The following is a 27135-nucleotide window of genomic DNA, read 5'->3' on the forward strand; positions in this document are numbered from 1 at the left end:
TGTTTCTACCCCTGGTGTTTCTACCTCAGGTGTTTCTACCTCAGGTGTTTCTTACCCCAGGTGTTTCTTACCCCTGGTGTTTCTACCTCAGGTGTTTCTAACCCCTGGTGTTTCTACCCCTGGTGTTTCTATCTCAGGTGTTTCTACCCCTGGTGTTTCTACCTCAGGTGTTTCTACCCCTGGTGTTTCTACCTCAGGTGTTTCTACCTCAGGTGTTTCTACCCCTGGTGTTTCTACCCCTGGTGTTTCTACCTCGGGTGTTTCAACCCCGGGTGTTTCTACCCCGGGTGTTTCTACCCCGGGTGTTTCTACCTCGGGTGTTTCTACCTCAGGTGTTTCTACCTCAGGTGTTTCTACCCCTGGTGTTTCTACCTCAGGTGTTTCTACCTCAGGTGTTTCTACCCCTGGTGTTTCTACCCCTGGTGTTTCTACCTCAGGTGTTTCTACCTCAGGTGTTTCTACCTCAGGTGTTTCTACCCCTGGTGTTTCTACCTCAGGTGTTTCTACCTCAGGTGTTTCTACCTCAGGTGTTTCTACCCCTGGTGTTCTACCTCAGGTGTTTCTACCTCAGGTGTTCCTACCCCTGGTGTTTCTATCTCAGGTGTTTCTAACCCCTGGTGTTTCTACCCCTGGTGTTTCTATCTCAGGTGTTTCTACCCCTGGTGTTTCTACCTCAGGTGTTTCTACCCCGGGTGTTTCTACCTCAGGTGTTTCTACCCCTGGTGTTCTACCTCAGGTGTTTCTACCTCGGGTGTTTCTACCCCGGGTGTTTCTACCCCGGGTGTTTCTACCCCAGGTGTTTCTACCCCAGGTGTTTCTACCCCAGGTGTTTCTACCCTCAGGTGTTTCTACCCCGGGTGTTTCTACCCCAGGTGTTTCTACCCCAGGTGTTTCTACCCCAGGTGTTTCTACCTCAGGTGTTTCCACCACAGGTGTTTCTACCCCAGGTGTTTCTACCTCAGGTGTAGGCCTATTATTCTGAAAATAAACTAAATGGGGGTGTGGAAGGGGGGGTTCTGGAGTGGAGTCGGGAATGGAGGGAGACGTGAGGAAGAGAAAGAGGTGAAGGACTCTGGGAGAGAGAATGGGAATTCCCCCAGTTGTGATACTCTGGCATCGACTTCTGTATCTTTTGTCCTGAGGAGAAAGAAGCAGCTAGGAACTACAACCCTAGACAATATCTGGGCTGGCGGGAAGGAATGAGGAGCGGACTACATCTCTGTTTCCTGCTCACGTCCAGGTTATGCTATTCAACAGGTAGCCTGGTGGCAGATCTGTTGGTGAGACAGCAACAGATCTGGGTATATGCTACTTACATAACCTACCCTGGAAGTGACAACTTGACAGGACAGTACAAACAGATCTGGGACCAGGTTTTGTCATGCAACAGTAGAATATGCTGAGAAAAGCCACAAACTGTAAAGATGTCTCAGCAGTAGAGAGAGAGAGAGAGAGAGAGAGAGACCCCACCCCACAGGGACTCAGTCAAACAGACTGACCTATATACTGTAGAGATGACGGAAACCTGACACACACACCTCCCATTAACAGTAAATTACGCTCGTTGTCACATTTATATGATCATTTAAGTCTCCTAAACTGTCTTTGATGAGGCAACGCAGTGTTTTGATTGGCCCATAACTATAGGATGATGATGTGATGGGACAACGTTACACAGTTTGAACTAAAGTTGCAGATACAGCATCCCAAATGCCAGTAATGTAAAAGTGGTTTGATCAGTCAAAAACCAAGGAAATGTATATTTTCAGTTCAACTGCTGACGCTGTTTGTAGACAGATAGTATCACACTACTACAGTAGGTACCAGGACAGTTACCATTATGACAGATAGTATCACACTACTACAGTAGGTACCAGTAGGTACCAGGACAGTTACCATTATGACAGATAGTATCACACTACTACAGTAGGTACCAGTAGGTACCAGGACAGTTACCATTATGACAGATAGTATCACACTACTACAGTAGGTACCAGGACAGTTACCATTATGACAGATAGTATCACACTACTACAGTAGGTACCAGGACAGTTACCATTATGACAGATAGTATCACACTACTACAGTAGGTACCAGTAGGTACCAGGACAGTTACCATTATGACAGATAGTATCACACTACTACAGTAGGTACCAGGACAGTTACCATTATGACAGATAGTATCACACTACTACAGTAGGTACCAGTAGGTACCAGGACAGTTACCATTATGACAGATAGTATCACACTACTACAGTAGGTACCAGTAGGTACCAGGACAGTTACCATTATGACAGATAGTATCACACTACTACAGTAGGTACCAGGACAGTTACCATTATGACAGATAGTATCACACTACTACAGTAGGTACCAGTAGGTACCAGGACAGTTACCATTATGACAGATAGTATCACACTACTACAGTAGGTACCAGGACAGTTACCATTATGACAGATAGTATCACACTACTACAGTAGGTACCAGTAGGTACCAGGACAGTTACCATTATGACAGATAGTATCACACTACTACAGTAGGTACCAGTAGGTACCAGGACAGTTACCATTATGACAGATAGTATCACACTACTACAGTACGTACCAGGACAGTTACCATTATGACAGATAGTATCACACTACTACAGTAGGTACCAGTAGGTACCAGGACAGTTACCATTATGACAGATAGTATCACACTACTACAGTAGGTACCAGTAGGTACCAGGACAGTTACCATTATGACAGATAGTATCACACTACTACAGTAGGTACCAGGACAGTTACCATTATGACAGATAGTATCACACTACTACAGTAGGTACCAGTAGGTACCAGGACAGTTACCATTATGACAGATAGTATCACACTACTACAGTAGGTACCAGGACAGTTACCATTATGACAGATAGTATCACACTACTACAGTAGGTACCAGTAGGTACCAGGACAGTTACCATTATGACAGATAGTATCACACTACTACAGTAGGTACCAGTAGGTACCAGGACAGTTACCATTATGACAGATAGTATCACACTACTACAGTAGGTACCAGGACAGTTACCATTATGACAGATAGTATCACACTACTACAGTAGGTACCAGGACAGTTACCATTATGACAGATAGTATCACACTACTACAGTAGGTACCAGTAGGTACCAGGACAGTTACCATTATGACAGATAGTATCACACTACTACAGTAGGTACCAGGACAGTTACCATTATGACAGATAGTATCACACTACTACAGTAGGTACCAGTAGGTACCAGGACAGTTACCATTATGACAGATAGTATCACACTACTACAGTAGGTACCAGTAGGTACCAGGACAGTTACCATTATGACAGATAGTATCACACTACTACAGTACGTACCAGGACAGTTACCATTATGACAGATAGTATCACACTACTACAGTAGGTACCAGTAGGTACCAGGACAGTTACCATTATGACAGATAGTATCACACTACTACAGTAGGTACCAGTAGGTACCAGGACAGTTACCATTATGACAGATAGTATCACACTACTACAGTACGTACCAGGACAGTTACCATTATGACAGATAGTATCACACTACTACAGTAGGTACCAGTAGGTACCAGGACAGTTACCATTATGACAGATAGTATCACACTACTACAGTAGGTACCAGTAGGTACCAGGACAGTTACCATTATGACAGATAGTATCACACTACTACAGTAGGTACCAGGACAGTTACCATTATGACAGATAGTATCACACTACTACAGTAGGTACCAGTAGGTACCAGGACAGTTACCATTATGACAGATAGTATCACACTACTACAGTAGGTACCAGGACAGTTACCATTATGACAGATAGTATCACACTACTACAGTAGGTACCAGTAGGTACCAGGACAGTTACCATTATGACAGATAGTATCACACTACTACAGTAGGTACCAGTAGGTACCAGGACAGTTACCATTATGACAGATAGTATCACACTACTACAGTAGGTACCAGTAGGTACCAGGACAGTTACCATTATGACAGATAGTATCACACTACTACAGTAGGTACCAGTAGGTACCAGGACCGGTACCATTATGACAGATAGTATCACACTACTACAGTAGGTACCAGGACAGTTACCATTATGACAGATAGTATCACACTACTACAGTAGGTACCAGTAGGTACCAGGACAGTTACCATTATGACAGATAGTATCACACTACTACAGTAGGTACCAGTAGGTACCAGGACAGTTACCATTATGACAGATAGTATCACACTACTACAGTAGGTACCAGGACAGTTACCATTATGACAGATAGTATCACACTACTACAGTAGGTACCAGTAGGTACCAGGACAGTTACCATTATGACAGATAGTATCACACTACTACAGTAGGTACCAGGACCGTTACCATTATGACAGATAGTATCACACTACTACAGTAGGTACCAGTAGGTACCAGGACAGTTACCATTATGACAGATAGTATCACACTACTACAGTAGGTACCAGTAGGTACCAGGACAGTTACCATTATGACAGATAGTATCACACTACTACAGTAGGTACCAGGACAGTTACCATTATGACAGATAGTATCACACTACTACAGTAGGTACCAGTAGGTACCAGGACAGTTACCATTATGACAGATAGTATCACACTACTACAGTAGGTACCAGTAGGTACCAGGACAGTTACCATTATGACAGATAGTATCACACTACTACAGTAGGTACCAGTAGGTACCAGGACCGGTACCATTATGACAGATAGTATCACACTACTACAGTAGGTACCAGTAGGTACCAGGACCGGTACCATTATGACAGATAGTATCACACTACTACAGTAGGTACCAGGACAGTTACCATTATGACAGATAGTATCACACTACTACAGTAGGTACCAGTAGGTACCAGGACAGTTACCATTATGACAGATAGTATCACACTACTACAGTAGGTACCAGTAGGTACCAGGACAGTTACCATTATGACAGATAGTATCACACTACTACAGTAGGTACCAGGACAGTTACCATTATGACAGATAGTATCACACTACTACAGTAGGTACCAGTAGGTACCAGGACAGTTACCATTATGACAGATAGTATCACACTACTACAGTAGGTACCAGGACCGTTACCATTATGACAGATAGTATCACACTACTACAGTAGGTACCAGTAGGTACCAGGACAGTTACCATTATGACAGATAGTATCACACTACTACAGTAGGTACCAGTAGGTACCAGGACAGTTACCATTATGACAGATAGTATCACACTACTACAGTAGGTACCAGTAGGTACCAGGACAGTTACCATTATGACAGATAGTATCACACTACTACAGTAGGTACCAGTAGGTACCAGGACAGTTACCATTATGACAGATAGTATCACACTACTACAGTAGGTACCAGGACAGTTACCATTATGACAGATAGTATCACACTACTACAGTAGGTACCAGTAGGTACCAGGACAGTTACCATTATGACAGATAGTATCACACTACTACAGTAGGTACCAGTAGGTACCAGGACAGTTACCATTATGACAGATAGTATCACACTACTACAGTAGGTACCAGGACAGTTACCATTATGACAGATAGTATCACACTACTACAGTAGGTACCAGTAGGTACCAGGACAGTTACCATTATGACAGATAGTATCACACTACTACAGTAGGTACCAGTAGGTACCAGGACCGGTACCGTTGTGTTGGAACTCTGGGTCTCTGAGCGTCCCCTGGATGCGGTTAACAGGTGGAGGGACGGCGGCGTTGGGTCGTCCGCTGGTGGTGCGTTTACGGGAGGGTTTGGCCTCCGGTGGAGGATCAGGGGGGTTCTCTGGAGAGGTCTCCCCAGACCAGGAGTCCTCTCTCAGGGGGAGGGGGTCCACAGTGGTCACCCCTGCTGCTGGAGAGGACCGGGGCTGGTTCCGCTCCTCATTCTGATCGAGACACAACATCAGATTCACTAACTAACAAGACTAGAGGAACCTATAACACAGATAGTATTAACAAGACTACAGGAACCTATAACACAGATAGTATTAACAAGACTAGAGGAACCTATAACACAGATAGTATTAACAAGACTAGAGGAACCTATAACACAGATAGTATTAACAAGACTAGAGGAACCTATAACACAGATAGTATTAACAAGACTAGAGGAACCTATAACACAGACAGTATTAACAAGACTAGAGGAACCTATAACACAGATAGTATTAACAAGACTAGAGGAACCTATAACACAGACAGTATTAACAAGACTACAGGAACCTATAACACAGATAGTATTAACAAGACTAGAGGAACCTATAACACAGATAGTATTAACAAGACTAGAGGAACCTATAACACAGACAGTATTAACAAGACTAGAGGAACCTATAACACAGATAGTATTAACAAGACTAGAGGAACCTATAACACAGACAGCATTAACAAGACTAGAGGAACCTATAACACAGATAGTATTAACAAGACTAGAGGAACCTATAACACAGACAGTATTAACAAGACTAGAGGAACCTATAACACAGATAGTATTAACAAGACTAGAGGAACCTATAACACAGACAGTACTAACAAGACTAGAGGAACCTATAACACAGACAGTATTAACAAGACTAGAGGAACCTATAACACAGATAGTATTAACAAGACTAGAGGAACCTATAACACAGACAGTATTAACAAGACTAGAGGAACCTATAACACAGATAACATTAACAAGACTAGAGGAACCTATAACACAGATAGTATTAACAAGACTAGAGGAACCTATAACACAGATAGTATTAACAAGACTAGAGGAACCTATAACACAGACAGTATTAACAAGACTACAGGAACCTATAACACAGATAGTATTAACAAGACTACAGGAACCTATAACACAGATAGTATTAACAAGACTAGAGGAACCTATAACACAGATAGTATTAACAAGACTAGAGGAACCTATAACACAGATAGTATTAACAAGACTAGAGGAACCTATAACACAGATAGTATTAACAAGACTAGAGGAACCTATAACACAGACAGTATTAACAAGACTAGAGGAACCTATAACACAGATAGTATTAACAAGACTAGAGGAACCTATAACACAGATAGTATTAACAAGACTAGAGGAACCTATAACACAGATAGTATTAACAAGACTACAGGAACCTATAACACAGATAGTATTAACAAGACTAGAGGAACCTATAACACAGATAGTATTAACAAGACTAGAGGAACCTATAACACAGACAGTATTAACAAGACTAGAGGAACCTATAACACAGATAGTATTAACAAGACTAGAGGAACCTATAACACAGACAGTATTAACAAGACTAGAGGAACCTATAACACAGATAGTATTAACAAGACTAGAGGAACCTATAACACAGATAGTATTAACAAGACTAGAGGAACCTATAACACAGACAGCATTAACAAGACTAGAGGAACCTATAACACAGATAGTATTAACAAGACTAGAGGAACCTATAACACAGACAGCATTAACAAGACTAGAGGAACCTATAACACAGATAGTATTAACAAGACTAGAGGAACCTATAACACAGACAGTATTAACAAGACTAGAGGAACCTATAACACAGATAGTATTAACAAGACTAGAGGAACCTATAACACAGACAGTATTAACAAGACTAGAGGAACCTATAACACAGACAGTATTAACAAGACTAGAGGAACCTATAACACAGATAGTATTAACAAGACTAGAGGAACCTATAACACAGACAGCATTAACAAGACTAGAGGAACCTATAACACAGATAGTATTAACAAGACTAGAGGAACCTATAACACAGATAGTATTAACAAGACTAGAGGAACCTATAACACAGATAGTATTAACAAGACTAGAGGAACCTATAACACAGACAGTATTAACAAGACTAGAGGAACCTATAACACAGATAGTATTAACAAGACTAGAGGAACCTATAACACAGATAGTATTAACAAGACTAGAGGAACCTATAACACAGATAGTATTAACAAGACTAGAGGAACCTATAACACAGATAGTATTAACAAGACTAGAGGAACCTATAACACAGACAGCATTAACAAGACTAGAGGAACCTATAACACAGATAGTATTATCAAGACTAGAGGAACCTATAACACAGATAGTATTAACAAGACTAGAGGAACCTATAACACAGATAGTATTAACAAGACTAGAGGAACCTATAACACAGACAGCATTAACAAGACTAGAGGAACCTATAACACAGATAGTATTAACAAGACTAGAGGAACCTATAACACAGATAGTATTAACAAGACTAGAGGAACCTATAACACAGATAGTATTAACAAGACTAGAGGAACCTATAACACAGACAGTATTAACAAGACTAGAGGAACCTATAACACAGATAGTATTAACAAGACTAGAGGAACCTATAACACAGACAGTATTAACAAGACTAGAGGAACCTATAACACAGATAGTATTAACAAGACTAGAGGAACCTATAACACAGATAGTATTAACAAGACTAGAGGAACCTATAACACAGATAGTATTAACAAGACTAGAGGAACCTATAACACAGATAGTATTAACAAGACTAGAGGAACCTATAACACAGATAGTATTAACAAGACTAGAGGAACCTATAACACAGACAGTATTAACAAGACTAGAGGAACCTATAACACAGATAGTATTAACAAGACTAGAGGAACCTATAACACAGATAGTATTAACAAGACTAGAGGAACCTATAACACAGACAGTATTAACAAGACTAGAGGAACCTATAACACAGACAGTATTAACAAGACTAGAGGAACCTATAACACAGACAGCATTAACAAGACTAGAGGAACCTATAACACAGACAGCATTAACAAGACTAGAGGAACCTATAACACAGATAGTATTAACAAGACTAGAGGAACCTATAACACAGACAGTATTAACAAGACTAGAGGAACCTATAACACAGATAGTATTAACAAGACTAGAGGAACCTATAACACAGACAGTATTAACAAGACTAGAGGAACCTATAACACAGACAGTATTAACAAGACTAGAGGAACCTATAACACAGACAGCATTAACAAGACTAGAGGAACCTATAACACAGATAACATTAACAAGACTAGAGGAACCTATAACACAGATAGTATTAACAAGACTAGAGGAACCTATAACACAGACAGTATTAACAAGACTAGAGGAACCTATAACACAGATAGTATTAACAAGACTAGAGGAACCTATAACACAGACAGTATTAACAAGACTAGAGGAACCTATAACACAGATAGTATTAACAAGACATAGGTACAACTAGCCCGGGACAATGTTCTTATCTTAGTCGAACCACTAGCAAATACAATCAATCAATCAAATGGATTTGTAAAGGTTTTTTTACATCAGTACAGCAGTTATCACAAGGTGTTTTTACAGTAACCCTGCCTATAAATACTACAAGATGTATCTTCTCACCAAGGAAAAGCTCTACCCACTATCCTAATATCCAGTGGTGTAGAATGTTACCTGTCTGGCTGCTCGTTGTGGCGAGGTCAGAGAGAGGTGTTTAAATGGGGAACGGCTTTTACCCAGCGGAGGGTCACTTCTCTTCACCCAACCATTAGCCTCCATCTTAGGAGGAGACACCAGGATAGCCCCTCCTGACAACACATTAGACAAGGTTATCACATTTACCCTCTGGGGGATCAATAAAGTCTTTTTCAATTCAACACAGAACAGAAGTAATGAACCATGATCTTGGCTGTGGTTGTTTTGCTACTAAACTGAATGGTACTGTCTATGAGATGCTCTGGATATGAGTGTCTGCTAAATGATTCAATTGTCGTGTAAAATGTTGAAAATAGTGAGTTTAGTGTATTATATTGATGTGACCCATAACTGAACTGTGAAGATAAAGAGTTTCTGAAAAAGTGTAGGCTGGATGCAAGCTAATGTGGGAAGATGATCCGTCTGACATCGGTTTGTTTCCACTATCACCTAGTTTATGGTCATGGTGAAACTGGCTCAACACAGTAGTTAGTTGGTTTGTTTCCACTATCACCTAGTTTATGGTCATGGTGAAACTGGCTCAACACAGTAGTTAGTTGGTTTGTTTCCACTATCACCTAGTTTATGGTCATGGTGAAACTGGCTCAACACAGTAGTTAGTTGGTTTGTTTCCACTATCACCTAGTTTATGGTCATGGTGAAACTGGCTCAACACAGTAGTTAGTTGGTTTGTTTCCACTATCACCTAGTTTATGGTCATGGTGAAACTGGCTCAACACAGTAGTTAGTTGGTTTGTTTCCACTATCACCTAGTTTATGGTCATGGTGAAACTGGCTCAACACAGTAGTTAGTTGGTTTGTTTCCACTATCACCTAGTTTATGGTCATGGTGAAACTGGCTCAACACAGTAGTTAGTTGGTTTGTTTCCACTATCACCTAGTTTATGGTCATGGTGAAACTGGCTCAACACAGTAGTTAGTTGGTTTGTTTCCACTATCACCTAGTTTATGGTCATGGTGAAACTGGCTCAACACAGTAGTTAGTTGGTTTGTTTCCACTATCACCTAGTTTATGGTCATGGTGAAACTGGCTCAACACAGTAGTTAGTTGGTTTGTTTCCACTATCACCTAGTTTATGGTCATGGTGAAACTGGCTCAACACAGTAGTTAGTTGGTTTGTTTCCACTATCACCTAGTTTATGGTCATGGTGAAACTGGCTCAACACAGTAGTTAGTTGGTTTGTTTCCACTATCACCTAGTTTATGGTCATGGTGAAACTGGCTCAACACAGTAGTTAGTTGGTTTGTTTCCACTATCACCTAGTTTATGGTCATGGTGAAACTGGCTCAACACAGTAGTTAGTTGGTTTGTTTCCACTATCACCTAGTTTATGGTCATGGTGAAACTGGCTCAACACAGTAGTTAGTTGGTTTGTTTCCACTATCACCTAGTTTATGGTCATGGTGAAACTGCCCATGGAGACAAACCCAGACTGGACCGGACCACACACTGCCCCTGTAGACAAACCCAGACTGGACCGGACCACACACTGTCCCTGTAGACAAACCCAGACTGGACCGGATCACACACTGTCCCTGTAGACAAACCCAGACTGGACCGGACCACACACTGCCCCTGTAGACAAATCCAGACTGGACCGGACCACACACTGCCCCTGGAGACAAACCCAGACTGGACCGGACCACACACTGTCCCTGGAGACAAACCCAGACTGGACCGGACCACACACTGTCCCTGGATACAAACCCAGACTGGACCGGACCAGACCACACACTTCCCCTGGAGACAAACCCAGACTGGACCAGACCACACACTGCCCCTGGAGACAAACCCAGACTGGACCGGACCACATACTGCCCCTGTAGACAAACCCAGACTGGACCGGACCACACACTTCCCCTGTAGACAAACCCAGACTGGACCGGACCACACACTGTCCCTGTAGACAAACCCAGACTGGACCGGACCACACACTGCCCCTGTAGACAAACCCAGACTGGACCGGACCAGACCACACACTTCCCCTGGAGACAAACCCAGACTGGACCAGACCACACACTGCCCCTGGAGACAAACCCAGACTGGACCGGACCACATACTGCCCCTGTAGACAAACCCAGACTGGACCGGACCACACACTTCCCCTGTAGACAAACCCAGACTGGACCGGACCACACACTGTCCCTGTAGACAAACCCAGACTGGACCGGACCACACACTGCCCCTGGATAATTTATTTGATTGTTTTTGTACCAGTAACCCCTCTCTCTCTCAAAAAAAAAAACGGAATAAAAAGTTGGTCACAAAAACAAAAAATAATATGTCAACAATATATTTGCTAGGTTACCAGTGGCTGGAGTAGTCAGGTCGTTGCTAGGTTACCAGTGGCTGGAGTAGTCAGGTCGTTGCTAGGTTACCAGTGGCTGGAGTAGTCAGGTCGTTGCTAGGTTACCAGTGGCTGGAGTAGTCAGGTTGTTGCTAGGTTACCAGTGGCTGGAGTAGTCAGGTCGTTGCTAGGTTACCAGTGGCTGGAGTAGTCAGGTCGTTGCTAGGTTACCAGTGGCTGGAGTAGTCAGGTCGTTGCTAGGTTACCAGTGGCTGGAGTAGTCAGGTCGTTGCTAGGTTACCAGTGGCTGGAGTAGTCAGGTCGTCGCTAGGTTACCAGTAGCTGGAGTAGTCAGGTCGTGGTGAGTTCTCTGAACAGTAGCGATCCTTTGCAGTGTGGGTGTGGGCATCCTGCCACCCTCTCTGGAACTGTGGGAGCCTGCTACAGACGACGAATGATGGTCCAGCACCCTCAGCCTAGAACACAGACAGACAGACAGACAGACAGACAGACAGACAGACAGACAGACAGACAGACAGACAGACAGACAGACAGACAGACAGACAGACAGACAGACAGACAGACAGACAGACAGACAGACAGACAGTGTGTTGAATCAACAGGCAGTGAGGCAACGAAAATGTGTGGTCTCTAAATGGTAGCTCCTGATATAAGTAACAAAATGATGATCGTCTCCAATATGGATAACAACAGAGTGGAGGTAACAGAACTGACCGTCTCCAATATGGATAACAACAGAGTGGAGGTAACAGAACTGACCGTCTCCAATATGGATAACAACAGAGTGGAGGTAACAGAACTGACCGTCTCCAATATGGATAACAACAGAGTGGAGGTAACAGAACTGACCGTCTCCAATATGGATAACAACAGAGTGGAGGTAACAGAACTGACCGTCTCCAATATGAATAACAACAGAGTGGAGGTAACAGAACTGATCGTCTCCAATATGGATAACAACAGAGTGGAGGTAACAGAACTGACCGTCTCCAATATGGATAACAACAGAGTGGAGGTAACAGAACTGACCGTCTCCAATATGGATAACAACAGAGTGGAGGTAACAGAACTGACCGTCTCCAATATGGATAACAACAGAGTGGAGGTAACAGAACTGACCGTCTCCAATATGGATAACAACAGAGTGGAGGTAACAGAACTGACCGTCTCCAATATGGATAACAACAGAGTGGAGGTAACAGAACTGACCGTCTCCAATATGGATAACAACAGAGTGGAGGTAACAGAACTGACCGTCTCCAATATGGATAACAACAGAGTGGAGGTAACAGAACTGACCGTCTCCAATATGGATAACAACAGAGTGGAGGTAACAGAACTGACCGTCTCCAATATGGATAACAACAGAGTGGAGGTAACAGAACTGACCGTCTCCAATATGGATAACAACAGAGTGGAGGTAACAGAACTGACCGTCTCCAATATGGATAACAACAGTGTGGAGGTAACAGAACTGACCGTCTCCAATATGGATAACAACAGAGTGGAGGTAACAGAACTGACCGTCTCCAATATGGATAACAACAGAGTGGAGGTAACAGAACTGACCGTCTCCAATATGGATAAAAACAGAGTGGAGGTAACAGAACTGACCGTCTCCAATATGGATAACAACAGAGTGGAGGTAACAGAACTGACCGTCTCCAATATGGATAACAACAGAGTGGAGGTAACAGAACTGATCGTCTCCAATATGGATAACAACAGAGTGGAGGTAACAGAACTGACCGTCTCCAATATGGATAACAACAGAGTGGAGGTAACAGAACTGACCGTCTCCAATATGGATAACAACAGAGTGGAGGTAACAGAACTGACCGTCTCCAATATGGATAACAACAGAGTGGAGGTAACAGAACTGATCGTCTCCAATATGGATAACAACAGAGTGGAGGTAACATACAACTCAAAGCCACTCAGTAAAAGCATAAATCAACAGGAAATGGAGAGGGAATGAAACAACCACATACTCATCCTTTCTCTCCTTTCTCTCTTTCTCCTCTTCTTCCTCTCTCTTCTCCTCTTCCTTCTCCCCCGTTCCACCCCCAGCCCCTGTCTCCTCCTCCCAGGCTAGTCTCCTCTGAACAGGTAGGGTAAGGGCTCCAGGGTTAGGGTGACCAGGGGGGCCTGCTGTGTTCCCAGCCACCCGGGGGGAGCTCCTTCTACTGGACACAGGGGTGAGGGGGGGGGGTCCGGCTACGGAGCTGGAGCTACTGTCAACCCTACAGACACACAGGGAGAGGAGGAAGGAGGGAGAGGAGGAGGGACACACAGAGAACATAACCTTAATAGGTCAGATTTATTAAGACCCCAGTAAAGGACTCTCAGCATCAGTTCCCCCTACTCCATATAGCTTGGTCAACCAACCACCTAGCTCTGTGACTTCTACCCAGAAATATGTGGCTCTGCTTCTAAGTCAAATCATTTGGCTACACTTGATTTCAATTTCATTCTATGCTTACAGAGGCCCGGTTTTGAGGCCCAGAGTTGCATCCCATCTATGAGAAACCCTGAGACAGGCTTACTACACATCCAGCACCACACTAAAGACATGCTAATGTCATGCTATAGCCAGCTCTGTGGTCTGTCTCCCTCACCTAGCGAGCTCCAGAGCCTGGGGGGTAGGGCTCCTGCTGCTGTCTTCCTCCCGGTCCCCTGAACCTGTCCCAGAGCTGAGGTTAGAGGAGGAAGGGGTGGAGGCCTCCCACAGCTGGTTCTGGTCTGACAGGATCTGGTTGAGGTGGAGGCGGGAGAAATGGGTCCCCCACGCCCTCTGTCTGTAGGCCTCTGCCTTCTTACGAAGCTCTTGCACCTGGGAGGATGGTTGATTGATTGGTTGGTTGACTGATAGCATTCATTTGATCATTAAAAGTAGCAAGCTGCTCCAGCCAGACAGTTGGGACAGGGCTCAGTCACAACACAGCTTCTTTATTTTATATAGCTGGAACCTAGCCTGGTGCCGGTCTGTTTCTGCTCTCTGGTCAACTAACTTATGGAATCATCATACCAAACATGTTTGGCTTGACAATGATAGAAATGGAGACGGCAAGAGCACAAACTGATCGTGGACCAGGTTATGGTTTAAATCCAGTTGCTGAAGAACTTCATATGAATACTGTGAAGAAGCATTTCAAGCATATTAACAGCACATGGTAAGGGGGGCCTTGCAGTATCTGTGGCATCACATTAACAGCACATGGTAAGGGGGGCCTTGCAGGATCTGTGGCATCACATTAACAGCACATGGTAAGGGGGGCCTTGCAGTATCTGTGGCAGCACATTAACAGCACATGGTAAGGGGGGCCTTGCAGGATCTGTGGCATCACATTAACAGCACATGGTAAGGGGGGCCTTGCAGTATCTGTGGCATCACATTAACAGCACATGGTAAGGGGGGCCTTGCAGGATCTGTGGCATCACATTAACAGCACATGGTAAGGGGGGCCTTGCAGGATCTCTGGCATCAGAAGCAAAGGCAGCAGACTCATGTTTAGATGTCGTTCTTTTAGCTGCAAAGTCAACTTTCCTCTGATACTGATCACAAAATCAGAGCTCTGTGAGTAAACACCTTCCTCTGATACTGATCACAAAATCAGAGCTCTGTGAGTAAACGCTTTGCCTGATACTGTTCACAAAACCAGAGCTCTGTGAGTAAACACTTTCCTCTGATACTGATCACAGGTGTGTGGTAGAGAGTTCTAAACACAGAAAGCGTTATCAATAGCTTTAAGACATACACAATGATGCAACAGATGACTGACAAGCAGGCAGAGGCCATATCGTCTCTTTCATGCACACAAGCAAAGCCAGGGCACGACACAACACACACTGAGCTGGCATCTGGACCCAGGCTGGCATCTGGACACAGTCTTCCTCCCAAATGGCACTGTTCCTTATATAGTGCACTACTTTTGACCGGGACCCATATGCCTCTAGTAGTGCACTATATAGGGAATAGACTGATAGACTGATGGACTGGTAGACTGATAGACTGATGGACTGGTAGACTGATAGACTGATGGACTGGTAGACTGATAAACTGATGGACTGGTAGACTGATGGACTGGTAGACTGATAGACTGATGGACTGGTAGACTGATAGACTGGTAGACTGATAAACTGGTAAACTGATAGACTGGTAGACTGATAGACTGATAGACTGGTAGACTGATGGACTGGTAGACTGATGGACTGGTAGACTGGTAGACTGATGGACTGATGGACTGGTAAACTGGTAGACTGGTAGACTGATGGACTGATGGACTGATGGACTGGTAGACTGGTAGACTGATGGACTGGTAAACTGGTAGACTGGTTGACTGGTCGACTGGTAGACTGATAGACTGATAGACTGGTAGACTGATGGACTGGTAAACTGATGAACTGGTAGACTGATAGACTGGTAGACTGATAGACTGGTAGACTGATAGACTGGTATGTGGGCTATACTCGGCCTTGTCTTAGGACGGTAAGTTGGTGGTTGGAGACATCCCTCTAGTGGTGTGGGGGCTGTGCTTTGGCAAAGTGGGTGGGGTTATATCCTGCCTGTTTAGCCCTGTCCGGGGGTATCATCGGATGGGGCCACAGTGTCTTCTGATCCCTCCTGTCTCAGCCTCCAGTATTTATGCTGCAGTAATTTATGTGTCGGGGGGGGCTAGGGTCAGTCTGTTACATCTGGAGTATTTCTCTTGTCTTATCCGGTGTCCTGTGTGAATTTAAATATGCTCTCTCTAATTCTCTCTTCTCTCTTTCTGTCTTTCTCTCAGAGGACCTGAGCCCTAGGACCATGCCTCAGGACTACCTGGTATGATGACTCCTTGCTGTCCCCAGTCCACCTGGCCATGCTGCTGCTCCAGTTTCAACTGTTCTGCCTGCGGCTATGGAACCCTGACCTGTTCACCGGACGTGCTTGTTGCACCCTCGACAACTACTATGATTATTATTATTTGACCATGCTGGTCATTTATGAACATTTTAACATCTTGACCATGTTCTGTTATAATATCCACCCTGCACAGCCAGAAGAGGACTGGCCACCCCTCATAGCCTGGTTCCTCTCTAGGTTTCTTCCTAGGTTTTTGGCCTTTCTAGGGAGTTTTTCCTAGGGAGTTTTTCCTAGCCACCGTGCTTCTTTCACATGCTTTGCTTGCTGTTTGGGGTTTTAGGCTGGGTTTCTGTACAGCACTTTGAGATATCAGCTGATGTACGAAGGGCTATATAAAAATAAATTTGATTTGAAATTTGACTGGTAGACTGATGGACTGGTAGACTGGTAGATTGATAGACTGATATATTGATAGACTGGTAGATTGATAGACTGATATATTGATAGACTGGTAGACTGGTAGACTGATAGACTGATATATTGATAGACTGGTAGACTGATCGACTGGTAGACTGATAGACTGATATATTGATAGACTGGTAGACTGATGGACTGGTGGACTGGTAGACTGATGGACTGGTAGACTGATGGACTGGTAGACTGATGGACTGATAGACTGGTAGACTGATGGCCTGGTAGACTGGTAGACTGATGGACTGGTCGACTGGTAGACTGATATATTGATAGCTAGAAGGACTTTGGAGAAGGGTTGATCTTAACTACTTTTCAACAGAATCAATTAGAGGTAGGTTACACTGAAATTCAACAGAAAATCCTCATTCAGCTGAAAAGCAAAACATATCTTTCTGTCCTCATTGATTTCCTCAATGAAACTAGAGCCCAATAGAAATGACTTTGAGCCCAATCCTGGAGTGGAACATCAGATCAATCAGACTTGGTATCACCGTAGCCCATCTAACGGTCCTAATCATTCCTTCATTATATTGGTGTGTATTAACCTACTTTACTTAGAAGACAATGGCAATCATTTTCTAGAAAGTTCTTCCACCTCTAGACTATATTTAGTACATTTCCATGAAGTTTATGGGCCAGGCTTCCACGTACCGTACAAGGCAAGGTACGGTTAACCACTCAGCATATTCAGGTTGAATAGAAAGAAGAACGCTGTCTAACCAACCTCCTGCTGACTCACTGTACTGATGCTGACACTGCCTGAAACACACACACACACACACACACACACACACACACACAGACACAGACACACACACACACACAGACACACACACACACACACACACACACACACACACACACACACACACACACACACACACACACACACACACACACACACACACACACACACACACACACACACACACCGTGTTCTCATACAAGCACGCACACACATACACTCACGCACACTGACAATTAATCTTTACAGCAACCTATCAGAGCAACAATCTCAGGCCTAGATCTCAGGTATGGAGCCTTTCTGAAAATCAACAATCTCAGGCCTAGATCTCAAGTATGGAGCCTTTCTGAAAATTAAAAATCTCAGGTATGGGGCCTTTCTGAAAATGAACAATCTCAGGTCTAGATCTCAAGTATGGAGCCTTTCTGAAAATCAACAATCTCAGGTCTAGATCTCAGGTATGGAGCCTTTCTGAAAATTAACAATCTCAGGTCTAGATCTCAGGTATGGAGCCTTTCTGAAAATGAACAATCTCAGGCCTAGATCTCAGGTATGGAGCCTTTCTGAAAATGAACAATCTCAGGCCTAGATCTCAGGTATGGGGCCTTTCTGAAAATTAACAATCTCAGGCCTAGATCTCAGGTATGGAGCCTTTCTGAAAATTAACAATCTCAGGTCTAGATATCAGGTATGGGGCCTTTCTGAAAATTAACAATCTCAGGCCTAGATCTCAGGTATGGAGCCTTTCTGAAAATCAACAATCTCAGGTCTAGATCTCAGGTATGGAGCCTTTCTGAAAATCAACAATCTCAGGTCTAGATATCAGGTATGGAGCCTTTCTGAAAATCAACAATCTCGGGTCTAGATCTCAGGTATGGAGCCTTTCTGAAAATCAACAATCTCGGGTCTAGATCTCAGGTATGGGGCCTTTCTGAAAATCAACAATCTCAGGTCTAGATCTCAGGTATGGGGCCTTTCTGAAAATCAACAATCTCAGGTCTAGATCTCAGGTATGGAGCCTTTCTGAAAATCAACAATCTCGGGTCTAGATATCAGGTATGGAGCCTTTCTGAAAATCAACAATCTCAGGTCTAGATATCAGGTATGGAGCCTTTCTGAAAATCAACAATCTCGGGTCTAGATCTCAGGTATGGGGCCTTTCTGAAAATCAACAATCTCAGGTCTAGATCTCAGGTATGGGGCCTTTCTGAAAATCAACAATCTCAGGTCTAGATATCAGGTATGGAGCCTTTCTGAAAATCAACAATCTCAGGTCTAGATCTCAGGTATGGGGCCTTTCTGAAAATCAACAATCTCAGGTCTAGATATCAGGTATGGAGCCTTTCTGAAAATCAACAATCTCGGGTCTAGATCTCAGGTATGGAGCCTTTCTGAAAATCAACAATCTCGGGTCTAGATCTCAGGTATGGGGCCTTTCTGAAAATCAACAATCTCAGGTCTAGATATCAGGTATGGAGCCTTTCTGAAAATCAACAATCTCGGGTCTAGATCTCAGGTATGGGGCCTTTCTGAAAATCAACAATCTCAGGTCTAGATCTCAGGTATGGTGCCTTTCTGAAAATCAACAATCTCAGGTCTAGATATCAGGTATGGAGCCTTTCTGAAAATCAACAATCTCAGGTCTAGATCTCAGGTATGGTGCGTTTCTGAAAATCAACAATCTCAGGTCTAGATATCAGGTATGGAGCCTTTCTGAAAATCAACAATCTCAGGTCTAGATATCAGGTATGGAGCCTTTCTGAAAATCAACAATCTCAGGTCTAGATCTCAGGTATGGAGCCTTTCTGAAAATCAACAATCTCAGGTCTAGATCTCAGGTATGGAGCCTTTCTGAAAATCAACAATCTCAGGTCTAGATCTCAGGTATGGAGCCTTTCTGAAAATCAACAATCTCAGGTCTAGATCTCAGGTATGGAGCCTTTCTGAAAATCAACAATCTCAGGTCTAGATCTCAGGTATGGTGCCTTTCTGAAAATCAACAATCTCAGGTCTAGATATCAGGTATGGAGCCTTTCTGAAAATCAACAATCTCAGGTCTAGATCTCAGGTATGGTGCGTTTCTGAAAATCAACAATCTCAGGTCTAGATATCAGGTATGGAGCCTTTCTGAAAATCAACAATCTCAGGTCTAGATATCAGGTATGGAGCCTTTCTGAAAATCAACAATCTCAGGTCTAGATCTCAGGTATGGAGCCTTTCTGAAAATCAACAATCTCAGGTCTAGATCTCAGGTATGGAGCCTTTCTGAAAATCAACAATCTCAGGTCTAGATCTCAGGTATGGTGCGTTTCTGAAAATCAACAATCTCAGGTCTAGATATCAGGTATGGAGCCTTTCTGAAAATCAACAATCTCAGGTCTAGATATCAGGTATGGAGCCTTTCTGAAAATCAACAATCTCAGGTCTAGATCTCAGGTATGGAGCCTTTCTGAAAATCAACAATCTCAGGTCTAGATCTCAGGTATGGGGCCTTTCTGAAAATCAACAATCTCAGGTCTAGATATCAGGTATGGGGCCTTTCTGAAAATCAACAATCTCAGGTCTAGATATCAGGTATGGGGCCTTTCTGAAAATCAACAATCTCAGGTCTAGATCTCAGGTATGGAGCCTTTCTGAAAATCAACAATCTCAGGTCTAGATATCAGGTATGGGGCCTTTCTGAAAATCAACAATCTCAGGTCTAGATATCAGGTATGGAGCCTTTCTGAAAATCAACAATCTCAGGTCTAGATATCAGGTATGGGGCCTTTCTGAAAATCAACAATCTCAGGTCTAGATATCAGGTATGGGGCCTTTCTGAAAATCAACAATCTCAGGTCTAGATATCAGGTATGGAGCCTTTCTGAAAATCAACAATCTCAGGTCTAGATATCAGGTATGGAGCCTTTCTGAAAATCAACAATCTCAGGTCTAGATATCAGGTATGGAGCCTTTCTGAAAATCAACAATCTCAGGTCTAGATCTCAGGTATGGAGCCTTTCTGAAAATCAACAATCTCAGGTCTAGATCTCAGGTATGGAGCCTTTCTGAAAATCAACAATCTCAGGTCTAGATATCAGGTATGGAGCCTTTCTGAAAATCAACAATCTCAGGTCTAGATATCAGGTATGGGGCCTTTCTGAAAATCAACAATCTCAGGTCTAGATATCAGGTATGGGGCCTTTCTGAAACTCAACAATGGAAACTATTTTTGCCCATTGTATTGTTTCTAAGGTGGTAACACAGGTGTTCTGTTCACTCATGTATCATCACTCAGTTTGATGTAAACGTGAGAGGAGGGAAGGGGTCATTGCCAACAGCCAAAAGAGAAGGAAGGTACAGTAGAACAGCGGGGAGACTAGACCATGTTACCTCGTGATACCAAACGTGACTATGCTGACTGTCACGCCCCTGCAATGGAGGATGGGAAGAGAGAATGTGTTAAAGAGACTTCAGCCATATCCATGACATTTACTTAGTTCCTGTAGGTCATTACTTTATACAATAACTACACTGACCTCCTTTCCTACCGTGGTAGACAGTGTAATAACTACACTGACCTCCTCTCCTACCATGGTAGACAGTGTAATAACTACACTGACCTCCTCTCCTACTGTGGTAGACACTGTAATAACTACACTGACCTCCTCTCCTACCGTGGTAGACAGTGTAATAACTACACTGACCTCCTCTCCTACTGTGGTAGACAGTGTAATAACTACACTGGCCTCCTCTCCTACCGTGGTAGACAGTGTAATAACTACACTGACCTCCTCTCCTACCATGGTAGACAGTGTAATAACTACACTGACCTCCTCTCCTACTGTGGTAGACAGTGTAATAACTACACTGACCTCCTCTCCTACTGTGGTAGACAGTGTAATAACTACACTGACCTCCTCTCCTACCGTGGTAGACAGTGTAATAACTACACTGACCTCCTATCCTACCGTGGTAGACAGTGTAATAACTACACTGACCTCCTCTCCTACTGTGGTAGACAGTGTAATAACTACACTGACCTCCTCTCCTACCGTGGTAGACAGTGTAATAACTACACTGACCTCCTCTCCTACCGTGGTAGACAGTGTAATAACTACACTGACCTCCTCTCCTACCGTGGTAGACAGTGTAATAACTACACTGACCTCCTCTCCTACCGTGGTAGACAGTGTAATAACTACACTGACCTCCTCTCCTACCGTGGTAGACAGTGTAATAACTACACTGACCTCCTCTCCTACTGTGGTAGACACTGTAATAACTACACTGACCTCCTCTCCTACTGTGGTAGACAGTGTAATAACTACACTGACCTCCTCTCCTACCGTGGTAGACAGTGTAATAACTACACTGACCTCCTCTCCTACCGTGGTAGACAGTGTAATAACTACACTGACCTCCTCTCCTACCGTGGTACAGTGTAATAACTACACTGACCTCCTCTCCTACCGTGGTAGACACTGTAATAACTACACTGACCTCCTCTCCTACCGTGGTAGACAGTGTAATAACTACACTGACCTCTTCTCCTACCGTGGTAGACACTGTAATAACTACACTGACCTCCTCTCCTACCGTGGTAGACACTGTAATAACTACACTGACCTCCTCTCCTACCGTGGTAGGCACTGTAATAACTACACTGACCTCCTCTCCTACCGTGGTAGACAGCGTAATAACTACACTGACCTCCTCTCCTACCGTGGTAGACAGCGTAATAACTACACTGACCTCCTCTCCTACTGTGGTAGACAGTGTAATAACTACACTGACCTCTTCTCCTACCGTGGTAGACACTGTAATAACTACACTGACCTCCTCTCCTACCGTGGTAGACACTGTAATAACTACACTGACCTCCTCTCCTACCGTGGTAGGCACTGTAATAACTACACTGACCTCCTCTCCTACCGTGGTAGACAGCGTAATAACTACACTGACCTCCTCTCCTACCGTGGTAGACAGCGTAATAACTACACTGACCTCCTCTCCTACCGTGGTAGCCTTGACCCAGGCTCCGTCCTTATATATGTAGTTCAGCGGAGAGCGGAAGTTGGCGTTATACTCTGATTTCACCTTTCTGGAGTGAGGGACAGAAACACAGAGACAGGCCAAGTCAGATAATGTATATTCAGTGATCGTTTAGCATTGCACTTGGCATTATCATTTCTAAACTAAAATGTATTAGTTGAATAGGCCACATGTGAATGACCAAACCCTGCTGCTGTCCATTGGAGAAGTTCCATGTGATTCTCAGAGAGAGAGAGTGCAGTGTTACCAGTAATTATTACCAAAATACTGCATGACACATAGCAGGAACTGAAGATGGAAAGAGACAATATACAATACATGAGAGAGTTCCTATTACTGACAGTTTGCCTCTCTCTTCCCCCCCCTACTTCCCCTTCCCCACCACTGATCTCTGACTCCAGGTGAAGTTTCCCAAAGGGACAGTTCTAGGATCAGCTCCCCCTCCCCCAATCCTAACCTTAACCATTAGTGGGAAGAATGCTAAATAAACCCAGGATCAGCGTGTAGAGGTAACTTCACCCTACAATCTACCCTGTAATCACAACTGACCGCTGATCTTACCTGTGGGGAAGATGTGCCTTCTGGGGGCTCTGTGACTTCACTTCCTGGTCCGCCTGCTGCTCCTGAGGCTGTGGAACTGGAATGTTCTCCTCTACGATGCTGGACTTTCTCTCTCTCTCTTCCCTCTTCTTCTTACGCTTGCTCTGATGTCATCATCACAACAAACAGAACAGAGCCATTCATAAAGGCTGCGTCATTCCAAATGGCACCCTATTCCCTACATAGTGCACTACTTTTGACCAGAGCCCTATATAGGAAATAGGGTGCCATTTGGGATGCAACCAGTCAGTCTGTCAGAGGAATCTGGCTATAGAACCAGTACAGAAATATCACCAACCCTCCTGTACACTCCAGTGGGTGTATCCAGCGTGGCATGTGGAGTACATTATCTAAATAACTGGTTTATTTATTTTCATATTGGAAGTTTTAAGTGTTCATTGTATTCCTCTTTCATATCGGAAGTTCTAGGTGTTCATTGTATTCCTCTTTCATATTGGAAGTTCTAGGTGTTCATTGTATTCCTCTTTCATATTGGAAGTTCTAGGTGTTCATTGTATTCCTCTTTCATATTGGAAGTTCTAGGTGTTCATTGTATTCCTCTTTCATATTGGAAGTTCTAGGTGTGTATTGTATTCCTCCAAGGGGTTTTTGAAATGTCAATAAACAGAGAAAGACCTTGCAGTCTATGTCCTAATGTATCCTTATCTTCCCAGAAATCAGTTACAAATACTTGTCATAAGTAAGTAGGGCTATCTGCTTCCTTATTGAAATACAAAAGGTACCGGTGAAGATATTGCCAACGCTGGGTGTATTATATTGTGGCCTAATCTTGGCACCCAGAAGCAGATCTGGTTTGAGTGCTGGTCTCTGGCCAGCTACTACACGTTTGTAAAGTCTGTTACATAAGAGGTTGAATAAATCAATTACCAGAACAAAGACTGAGTTGTAGTGTGGAGTGAGTAGAACTTGGAAGTACCTTTGATGCTTTCTCAGGTGAAACATTCTCTCTCTGGAACAGAGGTACCTGGTCCCCGTCTACATCGCTGCGTAGCCGTGGTCCTCTGGGAGGAGGAGAAGCTTTAAAGTTCCTGCTGTACTCACTCTCCAACACCACCACCGGGTTAGACTTGAAGGGAGGGATGGACCGGTGGCTGGTGTACAGCATCTGGAGAAGACCATGCAGGAAATATACTGTAACTCATCGTTGATTCATACTCAAATACTCTGCTACCATCTACTGGCTGTTTGACAAAACAGTATCTCTGCTCCACAGCTTGGGTAGATAGCCTATCTCTCAAACTAGTGATTTGTTTTGACCTTGGGCAACACAGTGACTGAGGTCTGGTTTCAATTATGGACTCTTTTGGCATTGAGGAACTACATCACTACTTTATCCCCTTGAATAAAATACTAAATAGTAGCTAGCAAGATGGAGATCACAGAGGTTATAGTTCGCAAGTAGATACCTACTCAGTTGTACAACTGAAATGTTTCTTCCACATTTAACCCAACTGAATCAGAGAGGTGCAGGGGGACTGCCTTAATCAACATCCACATCTTCAGCTCCCGGGGAATAGTGGGTTAACTGCCTTGTTAAACCACTGTTTTTACCTCGTCAGGTCAGGGATTTGATCCAGCAACCTTTCGGTTACTGGCCCAACGCTCTAACCACTAGGCTACCTTCCACCCCAGTAGCTAGTTTACATCAACTACCTCAACTAAAACCACTGCATAGTTTGGTTTTAAATCACAGCGTTCTGGCATGTCTGCCTCGTGATTTGTTAGGCGAGTCCCCAGAATTGTTCCCCCCTTATCGACGTAGGTAGTGACGTAAGTTCCTCTAGGCCAAAAGACTCCATCATTAAAACCAGATCCTAGTCACTGTGTTGCCTACGGTTGAGTTTTCAAGACTAACTAGTAATGGGGCAGAAGGGGTGACCAACCCTGGGTTCAGGGTGTAACAGGAAGCAGTGAATCTTACTTAATACTTGTGCATATGACCCTCTATGACCAGGACATGTCTATACATGTCAAATGTATGGCTATCAGGGCTTTAACATGGATGTTATGGATGTTTGGGTTGTATACGTTCAGACAAGATGAGGATATGAGTGGAACAACGAACACCTGTTCTGCAGCCAGCAGTGGGGAGGCGTGGCCAGCTACAGGTGTCTTCCACGGAAACTGTTTCCTGTACTCTGAGTTCTGTAATCCAGTCCTCTGTCCAGACGACTTCAGCCCTGCCTTCCTCCTCAACACATGGTCAACCTGGAATCACATTTCTCACTTTACTACAAAGGTAACTAGTAATAACTCACTGTGCGTCATTGTAAATAAGAATGTGTTCTTAACTGACTTGCCTAGTTAAATAAAGGTTAAATAAATGTTAAAAACTGTCTGCTGCACAGGCCACGGGCTGCTTAGAAGACCTGGGTGAAATACGTGTGTCAAACGGTCCTTTCAAATACATGAGCTGCACTTGATTTAGTTTGCCTGGTACAATGGAGCCAATGGAATAGTCTCAAAAGTGCAAACCCCAAGCTAAATCGAGCACATGTATTTGCATACATGAAATAAATAACAACCATTCTCACCCCATTGAAAGCTTGGTCCTGTCTCTCTACAGTAGCCAGGGGGCTCCGGTTATTGGTCTGGCCCTGAAGAGTGGTCGGGCAACGTTGGGGGTCCCCTGGAGGAGGGGGACCCCTAGGAGCCAGAGGGGTGTGGACTCTCTCTGGGGTAGGAGCCAGGGGAGAGGTACCAGGTCTGGGGGTCTCATCCCGTCTCTGTGGGGGCTGTGTGGTGGTGGGGTTCCATTGGAAGGAGCTGGATACCTGGAGCGTGTGGGAGGAGGGCACCTTCCTCTTGGACAGAAACTGAGGCTCTCGACTGATACCTGGTGTAATATGGATAGAAGGAGAGATGATAGTGTCTACTGATACCTGGTGTAATATGGATGATAGAAGGAGAGAGGATAGTGTCTACTGATACCTGGTGTAATATGGATAGAAGGAGAGATGATAGTGTCTCTACTGATACCTGGTGTAATATGGATGATAGAAGGAGAGATGATAGTGTCTACTGATACCTGGTGTAATATGGATGATAGAAGGAGAGATGATAGTGTCTCTACTGATACCTGGTGTAATATGGATAGAAGGAGAGAGGATAGTGTCTACTGATACCTGGTGTAATATGGATAGAAGGAGAGATGATAGTGTCTACTGATACCTGGTGTAATATGGATGATTGAAGGAGAGATGATAGTGTCTACTGATACCTGGTGTAATATGGATGATAGAAGGAGAGAGGATAGTGTCTACTGATACCTGGTGTAATATGGATAGAAGGAGAGATGATAGTGTCTCTACTGATACCTGGTGTAATATGGATGATAGAAGGAGAGATGATAGTGTCTACTGATACCTGGTGTAATATGGATGATAGAAGGAGAGATGATAGTGTCTACTGATACCTGGTGTAATATGGATGATAGAAGGAGAGATGATAGTGTCTCTACTGATACCTGGTGTAATATGGA

At 43.7% G+C, this 27135-nt stretch overlaps 1 protein-coding gene across 4 annotated transcripts in view; it reads right to left on the reverse strand.

The window, feature by feature from the left end:
* The window catches only part of LOC106593065 (nuclear protein MDM1), a 38459-nt gene that overhangs the window by 5249 nt on the left and 6075 nt on the right, over nt 1-27135 (reverse strand). For 2 of the 4 annotated variants that reach the window (XM_082964260.1, XM_082964263.1), the window contains exons 3-13: nt 26189-26490; nt 25722-25862; nt 24571-24759; nt 23595-23737; nt 22986-23082; nt 21372-21410; nt 14553-14767; nt 13926-14177; nt 12250-12389; nt 9583-9716; nt 5737-5974 (exon numbers count right to left, since the gene is read on the reverse strand). In XM_082964260.1, coding sequence (XP_082820386.1) covers nt 5737-5974; nt 9583-9716; nt 12250-12389; nt 13926-14177; nt 14553-14767; nt 21372-21410; nt 22986-23082; nt 23595-23737; nt 24571-24759; nt 25722-25862; nt 26189-26490 — 1890 coding nt within the window. The remainder of the gene's footprint in view (nt 1-5736; nt 5975-9582; nt 9717-12249; nt 12390-13925; nt 14178-14552; nt 14768-21371; nt 21411-22985; nt 23083-23594; nt 23738-24570; nt 24760-25721; nt 25863-26188; nt 26491-27135) is intronic. The other 2 variants (XM_082964262.1, XM_082964261.1) reach the window with 2 other exon arrangements.

The sequence above is a fragment of the Salmo salar genome, chromosome 17 (assembly GCF_965601325.2).
Source record: "Salmo salar chromosome 17, fSalSal1, whole genome shotgun sequence".
Lineage (NCBI taxonomy): Eukaryota > Metazoa > Chordata > Actinopteri > Salmoniformes > Salmonidae > Salmo > Salmo salar.